Source organism: Ochotona curzoniae, unplaced genomic scaffold, assembly GCF_017591425.1.
Source record: "Ochotona curzoniae isolate NIBS_2020 unplaced genomic scaffold, NIBS_Ocur_1.0 scaffold_3835, whole genome shotgun sequence".
NCBI lineage: Eukaryota > Metazoa > Chordata > Mammalia > Lagomorpha > Ochotonidae > Ochotona > Ochotona curzoniae.
The window spans coordinates 23,780,236-23,799,978 of record NW_024467114.1 but is presented as its reverse complement, the minus strand read 5'-3'; the positions used below and the strand labels follow the sequence as shown (position 1 = coordinate 23,799,978).

The window sequence follows — 19,743 nt, the reverse complement described above, 5'->3', positions numbered from 1 at the left end:
TACTTTTATTCATAATATTTTCTATAACTGAAGAGAACTAGAAATGTGTGTGTTTAGATACATGTTATTCTGGGATACTGAGTTTGAGAATTGTAGCTATGACTGGCCTCACATACTTTTCAGTTTGCTGTAAGCCAGTAAATGTAAATAGTAATGACACTGGTTAGAGTTCATTGTAATGATATTGTGAAACCTCATAGTTGTTTAAACATAAACACGTTGTGTGATTCCCCTGTGTAATGGCCATGGGAAAAATAACGTGTTTGTTGCTCTTACTATGTGTGGCCCCAAGCCTGGTGGGTGTTACTGTAGCTTGGTAGTGTCTTGAATGAGAAGTTATGCCTGAAAGTGTGTGAATTCCTAGAGCAGATGCCATCACATTCTCCCTTACTCACATCTCACTTCAGACTGGGAGAAAATTCCACAGTAGAAACTGTTGTCCCATAAAAAATGAACAGGTGGGCTCTGACTCCCAGGAGTCAGAGGTGTACTTAGGTTTGTAAAATTGTCCCTAAGAGCAGAGACCTCAGCACGGAAGTGTCCTCATCCTGTTCTGGAGTGAGCTTGTTTTATGTGATAGGAGGGATAAAAGCTGTTTACCCTCCCTGTCTCTTTGGTCATGCTGAACCCTGCTTCACTGGCCATTTTGAGGTTTCCTCAGTGGCAGAGAATGCTGAGTATACAGCAGATTCTACAAGGTTCAATTCTGTTAGTACAGCCGATGCTGCATGGGTTCTTGTGCTGTTGGTGGAATATTGTTTCACTTGTGTTATAAATCAAGAAGACCTTGTTTTTGGTAAATTCCTCTTAGGTTTCACTTAGTTTTCCATGGGGTCTGACCTGTCCAATGTTATGCTTTAAGTACTAGCTATTTAATGAGAAAGGTGGTATATCCTATTTGACCTTCTTCTGTAAGATGGATACAGTTTTAATTCACTCATCTAAATTTAGGAAAAAAATTCTTTTTTGTTTTTAAAGGCAGACATACAGAGAGGAGGAGAGACAGAGAGGAAGGTCTTTCGTCCAATGGTTCACTCCCCAAGTGGCTGCAATGACTGGTACTGAGCCAATCTGAAGCCAGGAACCAGGAACTTCTTTCCAGGTCTCCCACGCAGGAACCCCAAAGCTTTGGGCCATCCTCAACTGTATTCCCAGGCCACAAGCAAGGAGCTGGATGGGAAACGTGGCTGCTGGGATTAGAACTGGTATCCATATGGGATCCCGGTGCATTCAAGGCGAGGACTTTAACCGTTATGCTGTCACACTCGGCCCAAGAAAAAAATTCTTCCGTGTTAGTTTTTCTTGGGAAACATATATGTTGCTAGGGTGAAACTTATTTTCTAGTAGAGTTATAATTTTTATTATCAGGCATACATAAATTATAGTGACTTACCATTAAGATGACTTACAGTTATTGTAATCTGTAGGATATGTAGGTTACATATATTTATAATATTTGAACAGTAAGCAATCACAAATGTAGAGTGGAGGGAAGGGGTCAAGGAGGACAAAAAAAGTTGATGTAAAGTTGCTCAAATGGGATGCTGGTGTCACAGGTGGAGACCAAACTTGCTACTCCACAATGCCAGCCCCAAATTATGTAATCTTAAATACCCAATCTCTCTTCTGGGTTTCTGAATCATTTTCCAGATATGGGAAGTACTTTGTTAGAGATTGCCCAGGATTTGCTCCCAGTATGGATTTTGATTTGCTTGTGGTAGACCACCTGTAATGATTATAACATTTTTATTTTGTAAGATATTATAAAGTGTTAGTTTAATTGATTGTAACTGCTTATGAGAAAGGTCTGGTAATAAAATAAGTAGGCTTCAGAGTGGAATAAAAGGTTTTAATTCTGGCTGGCTGGTGGCTGGTTTTAGGACTTTGGCAAGAACTTTTATTTCACTAGGTTTTCTTTTGTGTGAAAGGTGATAAGAGTAGGACCATTTGCATCCTCATAAAGTTGAGTATGAGTGGTGTGTGAGTAAAGAACTTGGGGAAGTAGCTGTTTTGGGGCAACACTGAAGGCATTGCCAGGTTTATAGTGTAATTGCATCTTAGGATGTCTAATACCAGAAGAATTTCTGCTATGTGTTTGTCTTTATCAGGAATGCAAAGAAGGAAAATTACTTTATAGAAAATAAGGAAATTTTGAGTGCATGTATAAGGAATCTGTTTGTTAAATGAATCATTTCAGCATGCTGATACATAATGTGAAAAAAAACTCCATTTTGTAATACCTTTGATTCATTCAATTATATGTCATAGTCGGCATGCGAGATGGTGTTAGGCTACCAAAATTGATGGTATTTTTAACTTGAAATTGTTTCACTTATTTTCTGATCTCATTAAAATTAGTAGTTTACAAAAAGAATAAAAGGATTGCCACAGATGTTTAGGAGGCAACAAAAGATGTCTTTCCCTAGTGCGCTTGACATGCAGTTCTGACCTAAACTGAGCTTGTGAGGATGTCTTTATGGCAAAAATGTATATGGATGTTAATTCTGTGTATTCATTCAGGACTGCTTTTGATGATTTCCTCAAGAATTAGATCATGTAGGTGGTGGTCTGGTTGAACAAGGTTGGCATATAGTCTGCTGCCTTGTTTTGGAATGTATTCTTCTGTATTGTGTTAGGAAGTTTGCTATTCTACTATTTAAATTTTGATGAGAAATGTTTTGTTCCTGTTATTTTCAAACAGCACGCTTAACCCTTTTGCCCCTTTAGCATCTTTACCCTTGCAGCAAAAAATTTATCAAAAAACTACGATAGTTTAGAGAAGGCAGGTAATGTACATCTGAGTCTGCTGTTAGCATGCTTTCTGGAGAAATGTTTCTTAATAGACAGTGTCACATGTATTTGCCACACAGGTGCCACTGTCAAATGAGGTGAAACTTGCAATTTGTGTATTATGCATCAGATACCATCAAACTTCTTAGCTTCTAGAGATTGGTTTATTGGCTTAAAAAAATCATTGGTGGTGGTGTGTTAGAAGCAGTTTTACCTTCAGCCTGAATTTGTAAGGGAAAGTGCAACGTATCCCTGCAAGCAATGCTTCGAACCCTGCTAACCATATTTACCTTAGAATATCCCACATTGCCTTGAATTGTTCCACTTTTGCCTCTGTAGAACTCAAACTCATGATAGAGTTTGTGTATACATCCATTTAGATATTGGATGTTAAGCATAGGTCTAATTGCATATTTGGACAGAATGGCTGAATGGAATGTATAGAAGAAAATTAACTTCTGCCCTCATACAGTGTCACATTCGGGAGATAAGATTTGCACTTAATTATGCAATCATTGATGTAACAAATGAAAATTATCAGTAAAAGAACTTTAGAAGGTTAGAGAAGGAAATTTTGGTTTTGGGTGTTCTTAAAAAGGTTTCATTGAGATGGTGAGACTTGGTCTGGGTTTGAAAGGTGTAGAAGTAGATCTTTAAGCAAGAAAGAGAAAAACAGACCGCTTAATCAAGAGCAGAGGCCCAGAGAAATAAAGGACATCCTGTATTGGGGGGTGAGAGGGATATACACCAAATTTGTAGTTGGATAATGTTGTACATGATTGAGAAGCCCCAAGTGGGGAAGGGTGCCTGCCCTGCATGTTTGCAGTGACATGTAAGAGAATCTAGAGCTGAACGCTGGGCAAGGCTCTATGGCCTAGGAATTGGAAGAACCGAGTCCTGTCACTTGGTATATCTTTCTGTTTGTTCTCTTTAAGTGAACAATCTAAATGAAGAGTATCTGCAAGCTCGTTTCATTTACTGTGCTTGGTTCCATGACTGAAGGTAGGAAATGGCAGCTACTGTTGTGTTACGTGAGGAGTGTTGTATTCCATAGGAGAACAAGTGGAGATTACTGCTCTGAGGCTCCCGAACGTACTTCTCTGTCATTCATTCATTCATTGACTCCTCCCATTGGGCTCACATTCTGTGCCTGCATATCTCAGGAATACCGTAGCCTATTGATCCTTTCCTCTGAGAAGCCATGGAACTTAGATTACCTAATTGAGATGACACATTTGTTTTAGACAGGAAAGGAGGGGAACCAAGGAGCACCAGCTTCAGGTAGAGTACGTGGATAATCAGGACGGGCAGGCTGAAATATGTGAATCATGAAAAAATATGCAATACAAGTGACTGGGAACTATTCTGCCTACCCAGCATAATGCAGTGACTTGGTTATTTTTCTTTTCTTCCTTTCCAGATGACTTGTGTTGGTGAGAGGATATATAACCTCTCTCTCTCTCTTTTTTTTTTCCTGGTGTCTTTATTGTTATCAGAGAGCTCTGATAACTAAGCAAGTTATGTTTTGTGTTTTGATGACCGTTTGCAGTGGTAAAATGATGACTTGGTGTCTGATTCTTAAAGTAGGATGTGGGGTTGTCATGTTTGTCATCTCAGACAAATTGTAGTTGTGAAAGAGAGTTGTACAGCATCAGACAGCCCCTCAAAGTCCATCTTTGTTTTTCCTGCCAATAACATCTTCACCAGACTCAATTTTAGGGTCATTCTTTTTGCTTGTGAGTGTTCCCTGGGGGGAAACATTTACAAAGACTGAGAAGGGTTGAAACACTGGAAATACAAAGGCCTTTTGGTGTTAGTCATCAACAGTGGTGAGATACCTGGCATTCACACTCACTGTGCTGATATTCATATTTACTGTGCTCAAGATGTTTTACTTTACCATGTAAAACAGCTTTGACACTGCAGATGTTTAATTGTTTTTTTTGTATATATATATATTTCTTTTATTTTAACAATCATTACATGGTTAATTTGGGCAAAGGGTCAAGGGCTACAGGAAAGTGGGTAAGACTATTATTTCCAAATTGTTTCCTTCATATATCTGAGGTATAGGGGGATATTGAGGGAGAAGCCCCACCTGGTTTCCCACCCACCCCAAGTCCCGCATGTGGGGCATGCTCCGAGATGCTCGTTGAAGTGGTTTCAATAGGTCACCAGTTTTGAAATTGCTGCCAATCTTGCCTCTCCAAACATGATGAGGTTGTTGAAAAATCCATTAATTGACATTGTCCATTATAACGTCTCTATTTGCCCGGTATTTTGTTGCCAACCTATAGCTGAGGTGGTAGATTAACTTGTTCCATCTTCTGTCCCTTCATGCTTTGGGCTCTGAGTCTGGCATTTCAATTGGGGAGATCACCAAAGAAACTTCGTCTGAGGTGTTCCCAGGCCAGATACTCGTATGCACCAGCAAGCACAGGGCCAAGCACAGTCCATCACCCGGTCAGCTGGTAGTTGCAAGTGCTAGGTTGCTTCTGTTTTCAGCCCCGCCTTCTACTGGAACCAATGGGTGTTGCAGTCCAGCCTGGTTCTGCACAGCACATACACGGTCTTCACCGAAACCAGTGGGAGCTGCATCCTGATGAGAGCGGCCCACAATAACCCCCACCAGGCCCACCCCCTACCCTGGTTTGCCAATATGTGTGGCAAACCAGTCCAATCTGACCCACATCCCCCATGGTTCTCGTACATGGCAAATGGCATTGAGGCTTGGATCCATCTAACCAGCTCAACAGTCAAGCCTTCACGGGTGTGGTTGAGTGCCTCTCTGTCTAGCTACCCCAGCCCCTGTCCTAGTTCTCGTGCCCTCCCGTGGCAGTGGTAACCCATGAGGGGGGAACCCACTATTTCCCTCCCAGGCCATGACCACTCCCGGATTGTGCACTTTCCAGGTGGTTCTGCAGTTTAACTTGACAGGATTAGCCCCCAGTGCCAGTTTCTGCCAGCTGATGCTACGGCTATGCCCAAACAGCCCTCTCCCATTCTAATTGTAGGTTGCACCCATAGGAACAATCAACCCATCCTGGCCCTTCCCTGGTCTAGTCCACACGAGGCGCACAGGTGCTGTAGCCCTGCCCAGTCTGGTCTGCCCCCATCCCAGTTCATGCTCTCCAGTGGGAGTAGCTGTCCAGCAGGGGAACCACCCCTTATTCCCCCGATGGCTCTGCCCGTTTCCTTCCTGTTTCTCACATGTGCTGGATGGGCACTGCAGTCACATCCGGCACAGTCAACCTCCTCCTGGCATTCTGTAGTGTGGACTGGTTTTTATCGCAACCAAACCTGGCTCAACCCGTACTCTGTTCCGGTGCTCGGATTTGCCAGTGAAGATAACTGATTAGCCTGGTCTGCCCCCAATCCATGCCTAATGTATGCCAGTGGGAAACTTCTTGTGGCCTGCTCTGGGCTGTTTCCATTCATGCTTCTTGCGCTTACCAGTGGGGTCTGTGTCCTGCCAGAGGAGTTGCCCAGGCTCCTCCATCAGAACCTCTCCCAGTGCCGGACTTTGCGCATGCCAGTGGGTCCATGAGCCAGCCCTAGCCCAGTTCCTGACTAGCTTTCGACCCAAGCTGGTTCTTGTTGTTGGATATTTCAGCCCAGCCATGGCTCGTCTAGTCCATTCCCACATACGGCTTACACATGGTTCAGTAGGGGTTGCGACCTAGCCCAATCAGTCCCACTTCTATCCTGGTCTTCCAGGAGCACCAGACAGTGCTGGGGTCTGGTCCAGCCTGGAGCGTCCAGGCCCTGTCCACACTTGTGCCAAGGGGGATTTCACTGTTACCTGATCAGAACGCAGCCCCCATTCCAGCCCACGTGCTCCTTGGCGGTAGCCTTAATCCAGTTAGTGTGTCTACTGGACAAGACCCGTGCCAAAGCTTTAGCAGGAACTGCTATTTGGTGGTCAGCATTGCTAAGTGTTAACGCATTCTTTAAAGGAAGAGGAACTGTCGTTGGGAAACTTTTTGATGTATTCACCTCGCAGAAACACATTAGGTTCAACGTGGAGCCATATAAGCAGCAATTCAAACCACCATCATGTACCCATGATGGCGGGCTATGGGATCCGGGCATGAGACGCCCTGTCCTGGGACCCACCCGCTGCCGAGAGACCAGATGTTTAATTGTTATGGGAACTTTAGTGTGTAGGAGTCTGGATTTTATTAGACTGCTAAGGCTAAAAAGGAGAGAAAAGTACACATAAGCACACATTGCTTTTTAAATTTACTCATTATAGTTGAAAGAGCAGGAAAGAAAGACCCTTCATCCACTGATTCACATCCTAAATGGCCACAATGGACATCTGTGCTGTGCTGAAGCTGGGAGCCAGAACTTCATCTGGGTCTTCTGCATGAATACAGGGACTCAGAGACTTGGGCCATTTTGCTGCTTTCCCAGCAGTATGAGTGGGGAGCTAGATCTTAGAAGTGCAGCAGCCTGATTCAAATTGGCACCCTTGGGATGCTAACCCGATATGCCACATTGCCAGCCCTTGCTACATTGTCCTAGTGGAAATATTGTATGAAGAAATACAAAGGGAAGGAATGATTAAGTCTGCCTTGGGGTGGAATATTTATTTATTTTTCTTTTTTAGTTTATTATTATTATTTTTTTTATTAACTACATTGCATTATGTGACACAGTTTCATAGGCTCTGGGATTTCCCCCAACCCTCCCCATACCCTCCCACCGTGGTGGATTCCTCCACCTTGTTGCAGTATTACAGTTCAAATTCAGTCAAGATTATTTCATTGCAAGCATATATGAAGCATAGAGTCCAACATCTTATTGTCCAGATAAATTCAGTGGTTTCTTGGGGAGACCATCTCTGGTCTGAAGGCAGAGCTGGCAGAATGTCATCCCAATCAATTAAAAGCCACAACATAACATCAACAACAATTTACAACATTATGGAAGGGGCGGAATATTTAAAGAAAGTCTTCCACAGCTGGGTGATACCTAAGCAGGGTCTTGGTGACAGTCTTCAAGGTCTTTCAGGGAGCTGTTTGGTGCAGTAGTTTAGATGTCCATGTCCCATGATCAGAGTGCCTGGTTTCAAGTTGTAGCTCTGTTCCCAGCTTCAGCTTGACCCAGACCCAGCTGTGGCAGCTATGTGGCATAATCATCATGTGTGTGTCTGGTTTTCATTCTCATTCTGCAAATAAGATGTGCATAGTTACAGCTCTCCAGGATAGAATAGGGAGACACAGTGATACTGATGAGCGTGCTTAAATGGTAGATGATGATCAGACTGTTGACTGCAGGATCATGCTGTTGATTAGTTGGTAATATATAATGTGTTGAGCCAGCCTCTGCTACTTTCCTAGGCCACAAGCAGGGAGCTAAATCAGAGTAAGGGATAACCAGGAGTCAAACCTGCGTCTGTATGGGACAGTGGTGCAATAGGCAGAAGATTAGTTTACTATGCCACTGTACCATCCCCTATTTTCCCCAGTTGTAAGAATTATTTACAAATCAGGATCTTGTCCCTTTGTTTTTGATATTTCTGACAAATATTGTAAATTTCCTTTTTGAGTTTATATTTAATGTGCACTTACATGTTTTTTTTTCTTTTATTGCATCATGCTTAAGAAAAAGGTCCTAGAAAGCTGATTGAAAGCTTTATGCCTGAGGTTAGGGCTAATAGATACACAAGAATCTTGGTATGTCATTTTCTGTGATCTTTTGGGTTAAGAAAAGAATCTACCAAGTTGTTGGTGAGTCAAGAGATGGAGGCTGTGGAGAGGGACTTTTTGGGCTGTGTGGGTTTTTATTGATTCCCCCGTTTGCCATGCCTTGAGTCATCAGTTCCAAATTCTCTGGTTCCTCCAGTCAATCTCTATTCTGCTCTAGTGGTTGTGGCAGTTGTGTGGCAGAAGGGCATCGACTGGGATCCTGGGGGTATAATGTCTCTTCTGTCTTGGAATCCGTCTTGACTTTAGTGCCATGTGTCATGATTGTCAGGGCATTCTTAGAGCTGTTTCCTGATTCCTTGGAGTATTAGATAATGAGAGTAGACTTGAGTTTTAATTGTCTGTTTTCTTGGTTCTATTAATTCCTTCTTGTTTGCTGCTGCTTCCTCTCCAGCTCTTCTTTGTCATTTTTATTTGATTATCATTTCATTCAGAGAAATACTTGTATTTAGTTCACTGTATTTAAGTAGGCATTCAGGTGTTCTTATTCACGCTGTGTTTTTTCTTCCTGGGATGTGCTTCATGAGGGTTTGAGTGGCTCTTGCTGGCACAGTATTGTACTGTGTTTGATGATTCCGGGTTTATGTGCTAGGACCCCAATGACTCTGCTGAGTAGCTACAAAACAGATTACTTCTTTAATGCCCTAACTTCAGGGAAGGAAGTTTTTTAAACTCCAAGGAAGCCTGGTCCTGAAATTTGCCTTCACTTAAAGTTGCTTGATCTTCCTGGTTAATCACGTTTTACTGTTTGGTATTGTTGGTTGGATGGTTATAGTTTTGTTTTTTGGTGGTTTTTTTTTTTTTTTGTAGTTGAATTTTGGATGACTTACCTTTGCTTTTCCATTTTAGTAATTTTCAAGAACTTGAAAATGTATCTTCTGTTCCTTTGTTTTAAAATACATTTAATGGTTTGGAAGATAGCATTCAGGAAGTTGAGTACCTGGATGAGTAGCCCTGCCAAAACCTTTCTCCCAGTGCTTGTCAAGTTCTCCAAATGAGTTGTGATTCCAGTCTGACTCATTTGGCTGCAGTGAGCCTTACCTCACTGCCAAGGGAGGACTATTTCTGAAGGGAACACACCAGTACTGCGCTGGAGAGCAGCCAGGGCACATCTTTCTCCACCCTTGTACCAGTCATCTCTCTGAGTGCTTCTGTTTCTCTCTATATACCTGCTCCTTTTTCTCCTGTGAACCGCTTTCCTGTGCTTTGCTATACTGTGTGGTTTCTGTTCTCTGTAAAGTTCAGCTTACACCTGAGCAATCACAGACACACTAGTATCTTATCAACGTGAGACATTTCTGCTTCAGCTTTTAAATGGCCAGTGTACTCTGCTGCTGTTTCTTAGTGATTTCCAAGAAAAACTGACTGGCCAAGCACATCTTTATGTTCCACTTTGCTTTGTCCCTAGCCAGGATCACGGGTCCAGTCCTGTTTTTGCTGTTGGGAATGGGGGAGCAGTGGGGCAGAGTGAAAAACAGCACCAGTGTAGAACAGGGCTGCCTGGGCTACAAGGAGCCAGGGAGGGCTGTTTCCCTCAGTGAGAAAGCAGGAGTTCACAGAATAGTCTTCCCTCTGATATACCATCTTATTTTCAGTGGAGTACAGCACTTCAGGCAGGTACTTAATACCACAGATGGGACATTGTAGAAAATGAGCTAAAAGTCAGACTGCCCTGGTTTGATGTTTTTTTCTGTGTGCATTATGAATTCAGTAGCCTGTTGCAACAGATACTGCAAAAATAAACATCTTATGTTCTAGACCTGTTCTTGCTGTTGTGAAAGGCTTTATATTCCTCATCAACTTTATGTTTTAAAGATTGATGAAGCAAAGTCGTTTCTAAGCTCATGTCTAGCTACAAAGTCTTGTTTCTCCAAGTGTACTATACCAGAACCTGGGGTGGTAATTTCAGAGGAGTGGTAGAAAATTAAGCTATTATAAAAGTCTTAAGTTGAGGGTGGTGTAAAAAAGTTAGACATAAGAAAGTGAGTGGATCAGGACGTTAGGAAGTACTTGGGTGGATTTGTAACAGATCACAGCCTCCTCAGTTGGACTTTTTTTGAAGACAGGTTGATGCTTGTGGACCGGTTTAAATTAGACGTTGTAGTCACACTCTTCTAGACTAGTTGCACATTGTATTTCTGCAAGTTTAATATTGGGGTTTGAAGTGTGCATCTTCCATGTTGTTTAAAGATCGCAGATGGATATTCCGAATGATTGAGTAATGTGTATTTTCTTTACCTTTTAGGATTTAAGTGCCCTGTATGCTCAAAATTTGTACCATCAGATGAAATGGATTTGCATCTTGTGATGTGTTTAACAAAGCCAAGAATAACCTATAATGGTAAGTCTGATGCTTTAAAAAATTAATTTAAAATTTCTTATGCTGTATGAATTTTATGTTGCAAGTGTAATTTAAAGGGCAGGAAGAACTATTTCCTCTGTCTTTACTATTTCATTAAAGCATTGATTCTCAAACTTTTTGATCTCAGGATACTTCATACTTTAAAAAAAATTATTGAGGATTTCAAGTTTTTACTTACCTAGTAGCTATTTTTGTCATTTGAAATTAAAACTGTCAAGTCATTTAAACATACATATGGACATAATTTTTAAATGAAAGATGAGTAGATTTTCTAAGATAAAAACTCATTTAATGACAGGAGTGATATGTCTTATATTTTAACAAACTACTATCTGGCTTGCTGATGAGCAATTCTCATTTCTGTTTACAATTTCCATTTGTTGTAATATGTCATGGTATGTGTCATCCAGAATGGGGATGAAGAAAGCAAGTGCTAGCTCAGTGGTATTATCAAAGCAGATTTTGACTCACTGAGGAGAAAGAGTTCAAAGACTCAGCTTTCTCCACAAGATTGTTTGAACCACACTTTGAGAACTACTGCCCTGAAATAATCTTCCAGGTCAGAGGGAGTGCTTGTGATGCTTGTTTTCAAAATGAACACTCATGGTCAAAACTGCAACTTTTTTCTTTGTGCCTAAAGATGTTTATGAAATGAAGGATACATTTTTAGGAGGAGAGAAGGTAAAAGTGTGTTCGATAAATACAGTAGTGTGGCAGGAAAAAAACCCAAGAAATAAAGAGGGACCAAAATTTTGTGTATTCTTGTGCATGTCTATTTTCTGACCGTAGACAAATTAGGTATTTCAGTTTGTGAGCCATGGGGCTAATTGATATGTTAGTTAGGTCAGGTGTGTGTGGCTAGCTCATAGTCCCCTGACAAAAAGCTCTAGATCTTGAGACCTAAGGGAAGATTTTCGTTGTAATCTCAGTATATTTTGGAATAAATTTGGGGGGAAAACAAAATCAGACAGTTCTTCCTTGACCAATAAATATAGTAAAATAAATGAAACTCTAAGTTTTGGAAAGAATCTTATAAGAACAAATTTCAAGAGCTTAAGAGGAATTTCAAACTTTTTAATGTAAAATGAAACGAATAGAAAGAGAATCAGTAAATAATTGAAGGACAATTAATGGAACAGGTATCATGTGAGCACTTATTGTGTACCCATGTAATGTGTTAAGCCTGTTAATAGACCCTGATTTCTTTGAGCTAAGATGTATTGATTAGAGAAAGGTATTAAATAAAATAAAAGGCAGTGCTTTGTTAATTTAATGGGAATTTTTTTCCTTTAATAACAAGCACAAGGAGGGGTAAAATTTAACATTAACGTGCACATGCTAGTTTTGATAACATTTTAAAGATTGACTTAGGAATCTTTCTTATACACACTGACACACATATTGTACACACACAGAAGTTTGGTGTTTTGGCCATATTGGTTTTTTTTTTTAAAGATTTATTTTTATTATGTTTTTATTGGAAAGGCGGATATACAGAGAGGAGAGACAGAGAGGAAGATCTTCCGTCCGATGATTCACTCCCCAAGTGAGCGCAACGGCCGATGCTATGCCAATCCGAAGCCAGGAGCCTCTTCCCGGTCTCCCACGCGGGTGCAGGGTCCCAAAGCTTTGGGCCATCCTCGACTGCTTTCCCAGGCCACAGGCAGGGAGCTGGAAGGGAAGCAGGGCTGCCAGGACAGAACCGGTGTCCATATGGGATCCCGGGTGTGCAAGGCGAGGACCTTAACCACTTGCGCCACCGCGCTGGGCCCGGCCATATTGTTTTAGTGGTAAAGAGTATTTTCCCCAATCATTTATTTACCAATGCACATGTAAAAATGCCACATAGCAATTATGTCAATACATAATATCCTTTAAAATATCTTTAAATCTTAATCTTTGGCCCTGAATACTCATATATTTACTTTGATGGCATAATATATTTAATATATTTATTATATTCTGTCTACTTACTTATTGTGTAACATAATCCATAACAGAGTCTTAGGTGTTTTGACAATTTTTAATTTCAGATTTAATTTACTTAAGGCATTAAATTTGTCTATTAGTCACTTGTTTGGTATCTTAAAAAATCAATATGTAATCTGCTTGGAAACACTGTAAACCAAAGATTCAAGTTTTAAATATTTGCCAGCATTCCACATTCCAGTTCAGAGATTAGAGATTTCCTTCTGCCCATGTTTCACTTGCTAAACATCCGCAATAGCTGGGGCTGGGCCCAGCCAAAGCCAGGAGCCATAAACCCCAAGTACTGGAGCCATCATCTGCTGCCTTCCAGTCATGTTAGCAAGAAGCTGGTTTGAAGATGGGATAGGCAAGACTCAAACTGACACTCTGATGTGGTATGTACAAGTCCCAAGTGGTGGTTTAATGTTGGCCTCCTAGACTTCAGTCTTTGAAGTATGTATTAATTGCCTATAAACATTCACAATAAGAAGAAAAAACAACTTAATAAAAATTACATTCAGTTCTTAAAGTTTTAAAATAAGCCCTGTGGGGCCAATGTGGTGCACTCCATTATGATCTTGCCTGTGATGGTAGCATACCATATGAGTGATGGTTCAAGTCCCAGCTGCTCTATTTCTGAAATGGCTCCCTGCTAATGCACCTGAGAAAGCAGCAGAAGAGTCCTTAGATCCTGCCACCCATGTGGGACACCTGGATGAAGTTCCAGGCTCCTGGCTTCGACCTGGTCCTGACCTAACTACTGCGGCTATTTGGAGAGTGAGCCAGTGAGGGAGAAGATCTGTCTTCTCTCCGTTTCTCCCCTTCTCTCTGTAACCATGCCATTCAGATACATAAAAATGAATTGTTTTGAAACTATTCCTGAGGCTCACATTGTAATTTAGCAGGTAAAGCCACTGCGTGCCGTTGCCTGTCACTTGGGTGCTGAATCGTATCCCAGCTATTCTGCTGCTAATCCGGCTCCTTGCTAATAGTCTGCCAGTGGAAGATGGCTCGCTGTCTTCTCTGTATTCATCTCTCTCTCTCTCTCTAGTTCAAATAAATAAGTAAATCTTGGGGGCAGATAGTACAGCACAGCAGGTTAACCCACTGCTTGAGATGCCCATGTTCCACATCGAACAGCTTGCTGTTAACATGCATTGTTGGAGGCAGCAGATCATGGCCTGATACCCATATGGGAGTCTATGCTGAGTTTTTGGCTCCTGGATTTGGCTTGGTCCAGCTGTGGCTGCTGTGGGCATTTGGGGAATGAACCAGTAGAGAGAAAAACCTCTCTATGTTAACCTGTCTTTGAAATAATTTAATAAGTAAGTAAATAAGGAAAGTACTTTGGCTGGATTGATTTAAGTTCTTCAACATATATGACATAAGCTTGGGAAATTCTAAAACTGCTTTGTTTTAAAGGCATAGCCCTGAAAATGCTGTCCACTACAGGTGATTGTTTATGAAAACTGGCCTCTGTTGTGCCTAAGAAAGACCTCCAGGATTATTAGAAAGTTTAGAACAAATGAGTCTGAGAATCTCTGAACTCAAGGGTTCCTTAGTTATCTGCACTCCTTTTGGTTTCATACTTGAATTTCTAAATTTTGACTGCATGAAAATATTATCATATTGTACCTCTAAATTGTGTAAATGCCCAAGCAAAGTTCTTTAAGCATTTTTTTTTAAGATTTGTTTTATTTTTATTGCAAAGTCAGATATACAGAGAGGAGGAGAGACAGAGAGGAAGATCTTTCATCCAGTGATTTACTCCCCAAGTGACCACAACGGCCAGAGCTGTGCTGATCTGAAGCCAGGAGCCTCTTTTGGGTCTCCCACGCGGGTGCAGGGTTCCAAGACTTTGGGCAATCCTCGACTGCTTTCCCAGGCCACAAGCAGGGAGCTGGATGGGAAGCAGGGCTGCTGGGATTAGAACTGGCACCCATATGGGATCCTGATGCATTCAAGGCAAGGCCTTCAGCTGCTAGCCCACCGAGTTGGGCCCTCAGCATACTTTTTTGTAGCCTTTTCTAAGGTAGCTGGGTTGGAAATTTTTATTACATGCATTTTATTTTAATCATCTATGAATATTCATTGTCAGCAAGGACAGTAATTTGGGCTTGTCTTGTTTTTTTTTTTTTTTTTCTTTAACCCTGGTTATGTTTGTATACAAACTGTTATGTGGGATATGTTTAGAAATTTGACTGTAAGTTAGTGGTTTAACTTCAAACTTATTCTTGCAGGAATGATATTTGCAACATTAGTTTTTGCTTTCAGATGAGCCCACAGTATCTTGCTTCCTTGTATTTCTCAGGGCTCAGACAGTTGGCTCTACAAGGCCTAGGTAGGATGCTTGGGGTTTTAACAGCAGGGAAAGGCTCCAGATGATGTGAGTGGGGCTGTTTATTGCAGGTGATATTTCAGCAGGATGGAAAAACTTTAGTGTGCCACAGTGAGTGTTCATCAGTATATATTGCCTTTTAAGTCAGGGTCTACGTATTTCAAGTATCTTCATCTTTTGTTTATGCTTCATTGTTTGGTTTATGGACCTAGTAATTCCTTGTGTAGTTTGTGAATCTAATATAACATTTATGAATATAGAGATTCTCTTCCTTGTTCCTCATCTTTTAAAATGCTTCAGAGCAAATAAAATGAATTAAATATTATTTAATTCTCCATTTTGGTCTTTACACTGAAGCATTATATCATACAAATGTCAATTTTTACTTTAGACTGTCTGAAATTAAAGGCAGGAAGATTATAACTATTGTTTATTTTATTTGTAGCTGATTATGTGCGAATGTTTCTGGAGGAGGTGAAACTTGAAATTGTTTTCTAAGAGCTAAATTTTAAACTCATATGTTGATTCAGATCAGCCCTATTCAAAATCATGGGGAGACCAACCCTGGACTAAGATTTTCACTAATGCTCTGTTAGAGAATACATTACTGAAGGAAGATTGAATGATGTGGCAAGACCGCTTGTTATGCAGAGAAAGTGAAGCAGAAGGACCCCAACTTCCGGGCTGCAGGAGGATCTTACCTTGCCAAGCCCACCTGCATGTTGTCCATAGGATTGTATCCGGCAGTTGAGCCTGGAGTGGTTCTGGTGTTCACCTGCAGCCAGCTTCTGATGCCTTGCATTCTTATCGAATGGGTTTGGGTGAGAATGTCTGCCTTCCTTCGTGGGTACCATCTGGCCATCCAGTTGAGGTTCTCAATTTTTATTATACACTTGCTTTCTGTCTTATAATATACTTTTACTTAGTTTCAAGACATCCCTCCCCTTTTATCTGTCTGAATTCAGACAGTTTTCTGAAATTGGCATGGCCCCAATAAGCTTAAAAAAGAAAAAGAACAAATCTTAGCAACTACCAAGCAGAATTTTAAATAAGAAAGTAGTTACCACTTTGCTCAGCATGTGTGAACTTTGCCTTGTGTGCAAGGGTTCTGTATCTGATTTGATATGTGTGTAAATTTATTTGCATTGGTAGTTTTTGTGGTTGAGATTTAACTTAAATGTGGATCCCTAATTGTAGGCTTAAATTGGTTTCATAAAGATTACATTATGAGACATTGAAAATGAGGAGTTATTTTTTTACACTGCAAGTGTGACTGTCATTTGTGGATTGAAAAATGCAGCAGAAAGTATAAAATCCATTACAATTATAAACATCTCAAATTAGGTGATATCCAGAAGAGCTTCTCAAAAGCAAAAGCTATACTGTTCTAAAAACCCATGTGGGATTCCTGTGGAAAAACAGACACCATATTAAAATTGAACTTGTGGTGAAAGTGACAGATATTTCAAGAGTGAGTCAACAGATATCATTAGATTTCTACCTTAAAAATTGTAAAAGTCACCAGTCCGGTGTGATAGCCTAGTGACTAAAATCCTCGCCTTGCATGTGCCAGGATCCCATATGTGTGCGATTCTAATCACAGTGGCCCCACTTCCCATCCAGCTCCCATCCAGCTCCCTGCTTGTGGCCTGGGAAAGCAGTTGAGGAAGGCTCAAAGCCTTGGAACCTTGCACCCGTGTGGGAAACCCAGAAAAGGCTCCTGGCTCCTGGCTTCAGATCAGCTTAGTTCCAGCCTTGACAGACACTTGGGGAGTAGATCATCGAATGGAAGATCTTCCTTTCTGTCTCTCCTCCTCTCTATATATGTGCCTTTAAAAAAAGTATATATATTTTAAAATTTGTGAAAGTCACTACTACTATGTACATTTTTAAATAATTACAAGAATGAATAGGAAATAGGGGGAATAAGACACTGAATAAGGATTTGAAAAATATTCCAATTAAATTTTTCAGATGTTAGTCATTGAAATTGAAGTCTAAGTGAATAGGGTAAGGAGCAGAAAGGCCAATTAGTGAGTGTAAGACAATTCTGAGGAAATGATAGCGTGTAACCCACAGGGTGATGGAAAACTCTAAAACTGAGAACATGATAAAGAGACAGAAAAATGGCATCCATAAAATAACAACAGAATAAGAGATGAAATTAGAGAGAGGAATACATTCATGCAAGTGGAAGAGAATCTTGTGGAATTGTTGAAAGCTGAACATTCTCACATGCTCTCAACTGATATAAATAAAGATTGATGTTATCACCTAGGCACCCTGTGAACCAATACTTCACAAAGAAAAATATGTTGCAGTAATCTAAAAAAGGGTATTGCATCCTGCTCTGCTTGCGCTAAAACTTTAGAAATACTTCTTATTTTGTGAAGTAATTTAAAATTTAGCACACATTTACTTCATAAAAACAATGAGTGAGAACTGGATCACATAAGAAATTTTACCATAACAGTCTCATCCAGTTACCAAAATTATAAGCCTAAGTTTCATTTTATTACCACTTTGTCAACACATAGTTGTCCAAAAAGTAGCAATAATGTGTGTTTGAAATGGGAAATGTTTTGGTACCTTATATAAACTGTAACCTTGATGAGTTTATGTCCTAGTTTTTCCTGTTGATAGCTGTGTAATCTTGGTCTTGGTTTTCTCTGCAGTTAAACTAGGACTACAGATGATACCTGTTTTCATAGAGTCATTTAGAGTATCAGTTGAGAAATCAGGCGTAATTCTTCATAGTTAGTGAGTGCTGAGTAAATAAGACCTGCTGTTATTGTATAGAGATAGTAAGTAACCTTCGACTTTGAAAGCTCATCATATAGTAAGGTGCCCTGTTGTTCATGCTAACGATCTGAATTCTTCTTTTGATTCAGAATGTCTTAATTGTTTAAAACTTTTGTATAGCAAGATCAAGTTTTTAAAATTTTTCACATTTTACCTTTTTAAAATCTTATTTTTGATGATGTTTATATAGTTGAGAAGGATGCATGTCCGTGTGGACCACTGATTAAGGTGGGAAGACTCAAAGAATAGGGGAAAGTAGATGAGGCCGTTGTTTCCAAGGTTCTTTTTCTTCTGCCAGTGTCTGGGGGAAGCAGGGAGAAAAGAGGAAAAGCCTCACTATGCTAACTACATCAGTACAGGGGCTGGGAGATGACCACCTGATATCATCCCAGGATCCCCAATGTTGGTATGTTCTGAGTGTACTGCTTAGGTAGTTTCGATAGTTCTGAAATGCTGTTGATTTCATTGCTCTAAAGATGAGTAAATCCTTCCAAGATCCATTTACTGACAGTCTACCTTATAGTCTCCATTCGCCCAGTTATTTGCTATCAATGCTTGGCTGGGAGAGTTGTACAATTTATTCTGCCTCCATCTTCTGCCATGGTACCACATGTCCTCTGCAGACCCCATATGCCACATGTGCATCTGGGCATACCGTCTACTGCAGCATCTTCAGTAACTAAGGAGGCCCAGTTCTGATGTATGCACTCCATGGTCAGACCACAGATTCTGAGACTTTCTGCATGGTTGAAGTTCTAAGTCCAGTGGTTCAGTTGGAGGGTTCTCCAAAGAAACTTCATCTGAGGCGACCCCAGACCTGACTCCTATGCGTGCCTGCCAGTACAGGGACTAGCTGAGTACACCACCCACTTCAACCTACATACACACTGGTGGTTGTAGTAGCTGGGTCAGTTCTGTCTCCAGCCTCATCTTTTACACAAACCAATGGATACTGCAGTCCAGCCCAAGCCTGCTCACTACACACTCGGCCCTCATGTACACCAGTGGGAACTGCAATCTAGTCAGAGCAACCTCAGTAGCCCCCACCAGGCCCGCCCCCAGCCCTGGTTCATGTGCTTGGCAATTTGTACATCAGACTGATCTGGCCTGTTCCACATCCCATTTGGCTCTCCTACACATCAATGGATATTAAAGCCTAGCTCAAGATAACCAGCACCACTATTCAGCCCATGCTGTTGCTGGTGGATGCCACCACTTGTCTAGCCAGGCCCCCAGCTCTATTTCTCATTCTCACCAGTGGGAATCGCAGCCCATCGGGGAGTTGGCGACAGTTTCCTTAACAGGCCCACTCCCAGTCCTGGATCTTGTACTCTCCAGGTGGTTCTACAGTCTAGCATGACACAAATTGCCTCCAGTCCCAGCACTTGCCAGCTGATGCTGTTGCAAAGCCCAGCCAACCTGCACACACTCTGGCTTATGTCTGTACCAGTGGGTACAGTCGGTAAGACCAGCTTGACTGTCCCCCTAATTCAGTTGATGTGCAGGCTAACGGCCTTGCTCCCAGTCTGCTCCCGATCCCAGTTCTCATGCTCACCATTGGGAACAATGGTGTACCAGGGGAGTCCTTACAGCTCCCCTACTGACCTTTTCCCCAGGTCTTACTGTGTGCTGGTGGATGCTGCAACCCAGTGTGGCTTGGCCTTGCTTGTGAGTGTGTAATGTGACCCAGCCCACCCCCAGTCCAGCTCATGCTGGTGGGTGTTGCAGCCTAGCACAGCCTGGATAATCCCCATTCCAGCCCTAATATGAAC

The 19,743-nt window shown here is 41.3% G+C and overlaps 1 protein-coding gene across 2 annotated transcripts in view; it reads left to right on the top strand.

Moving 5' to 3' along the window:
- Positions 1–19,743, top strand: part of ZNRF2 (zinc and ring finger 2) — a 79,975-nt gene that overhangs the window by 23,722 nt on the left and 36,510 nt on the right. For both annotated transcript variants that reach the window (XM_040964876.1, XM_040964875.1), the window contains exon 2: positions 10,747–10,842. In XM_040964876.1, the coding sequence (XP_040820810.1) occupies positions 10,747–10,842 (96 nt within the window). The remainder of the gene's footprint in view (positions 1–10,746; positions 10,843–19,743) is intronic.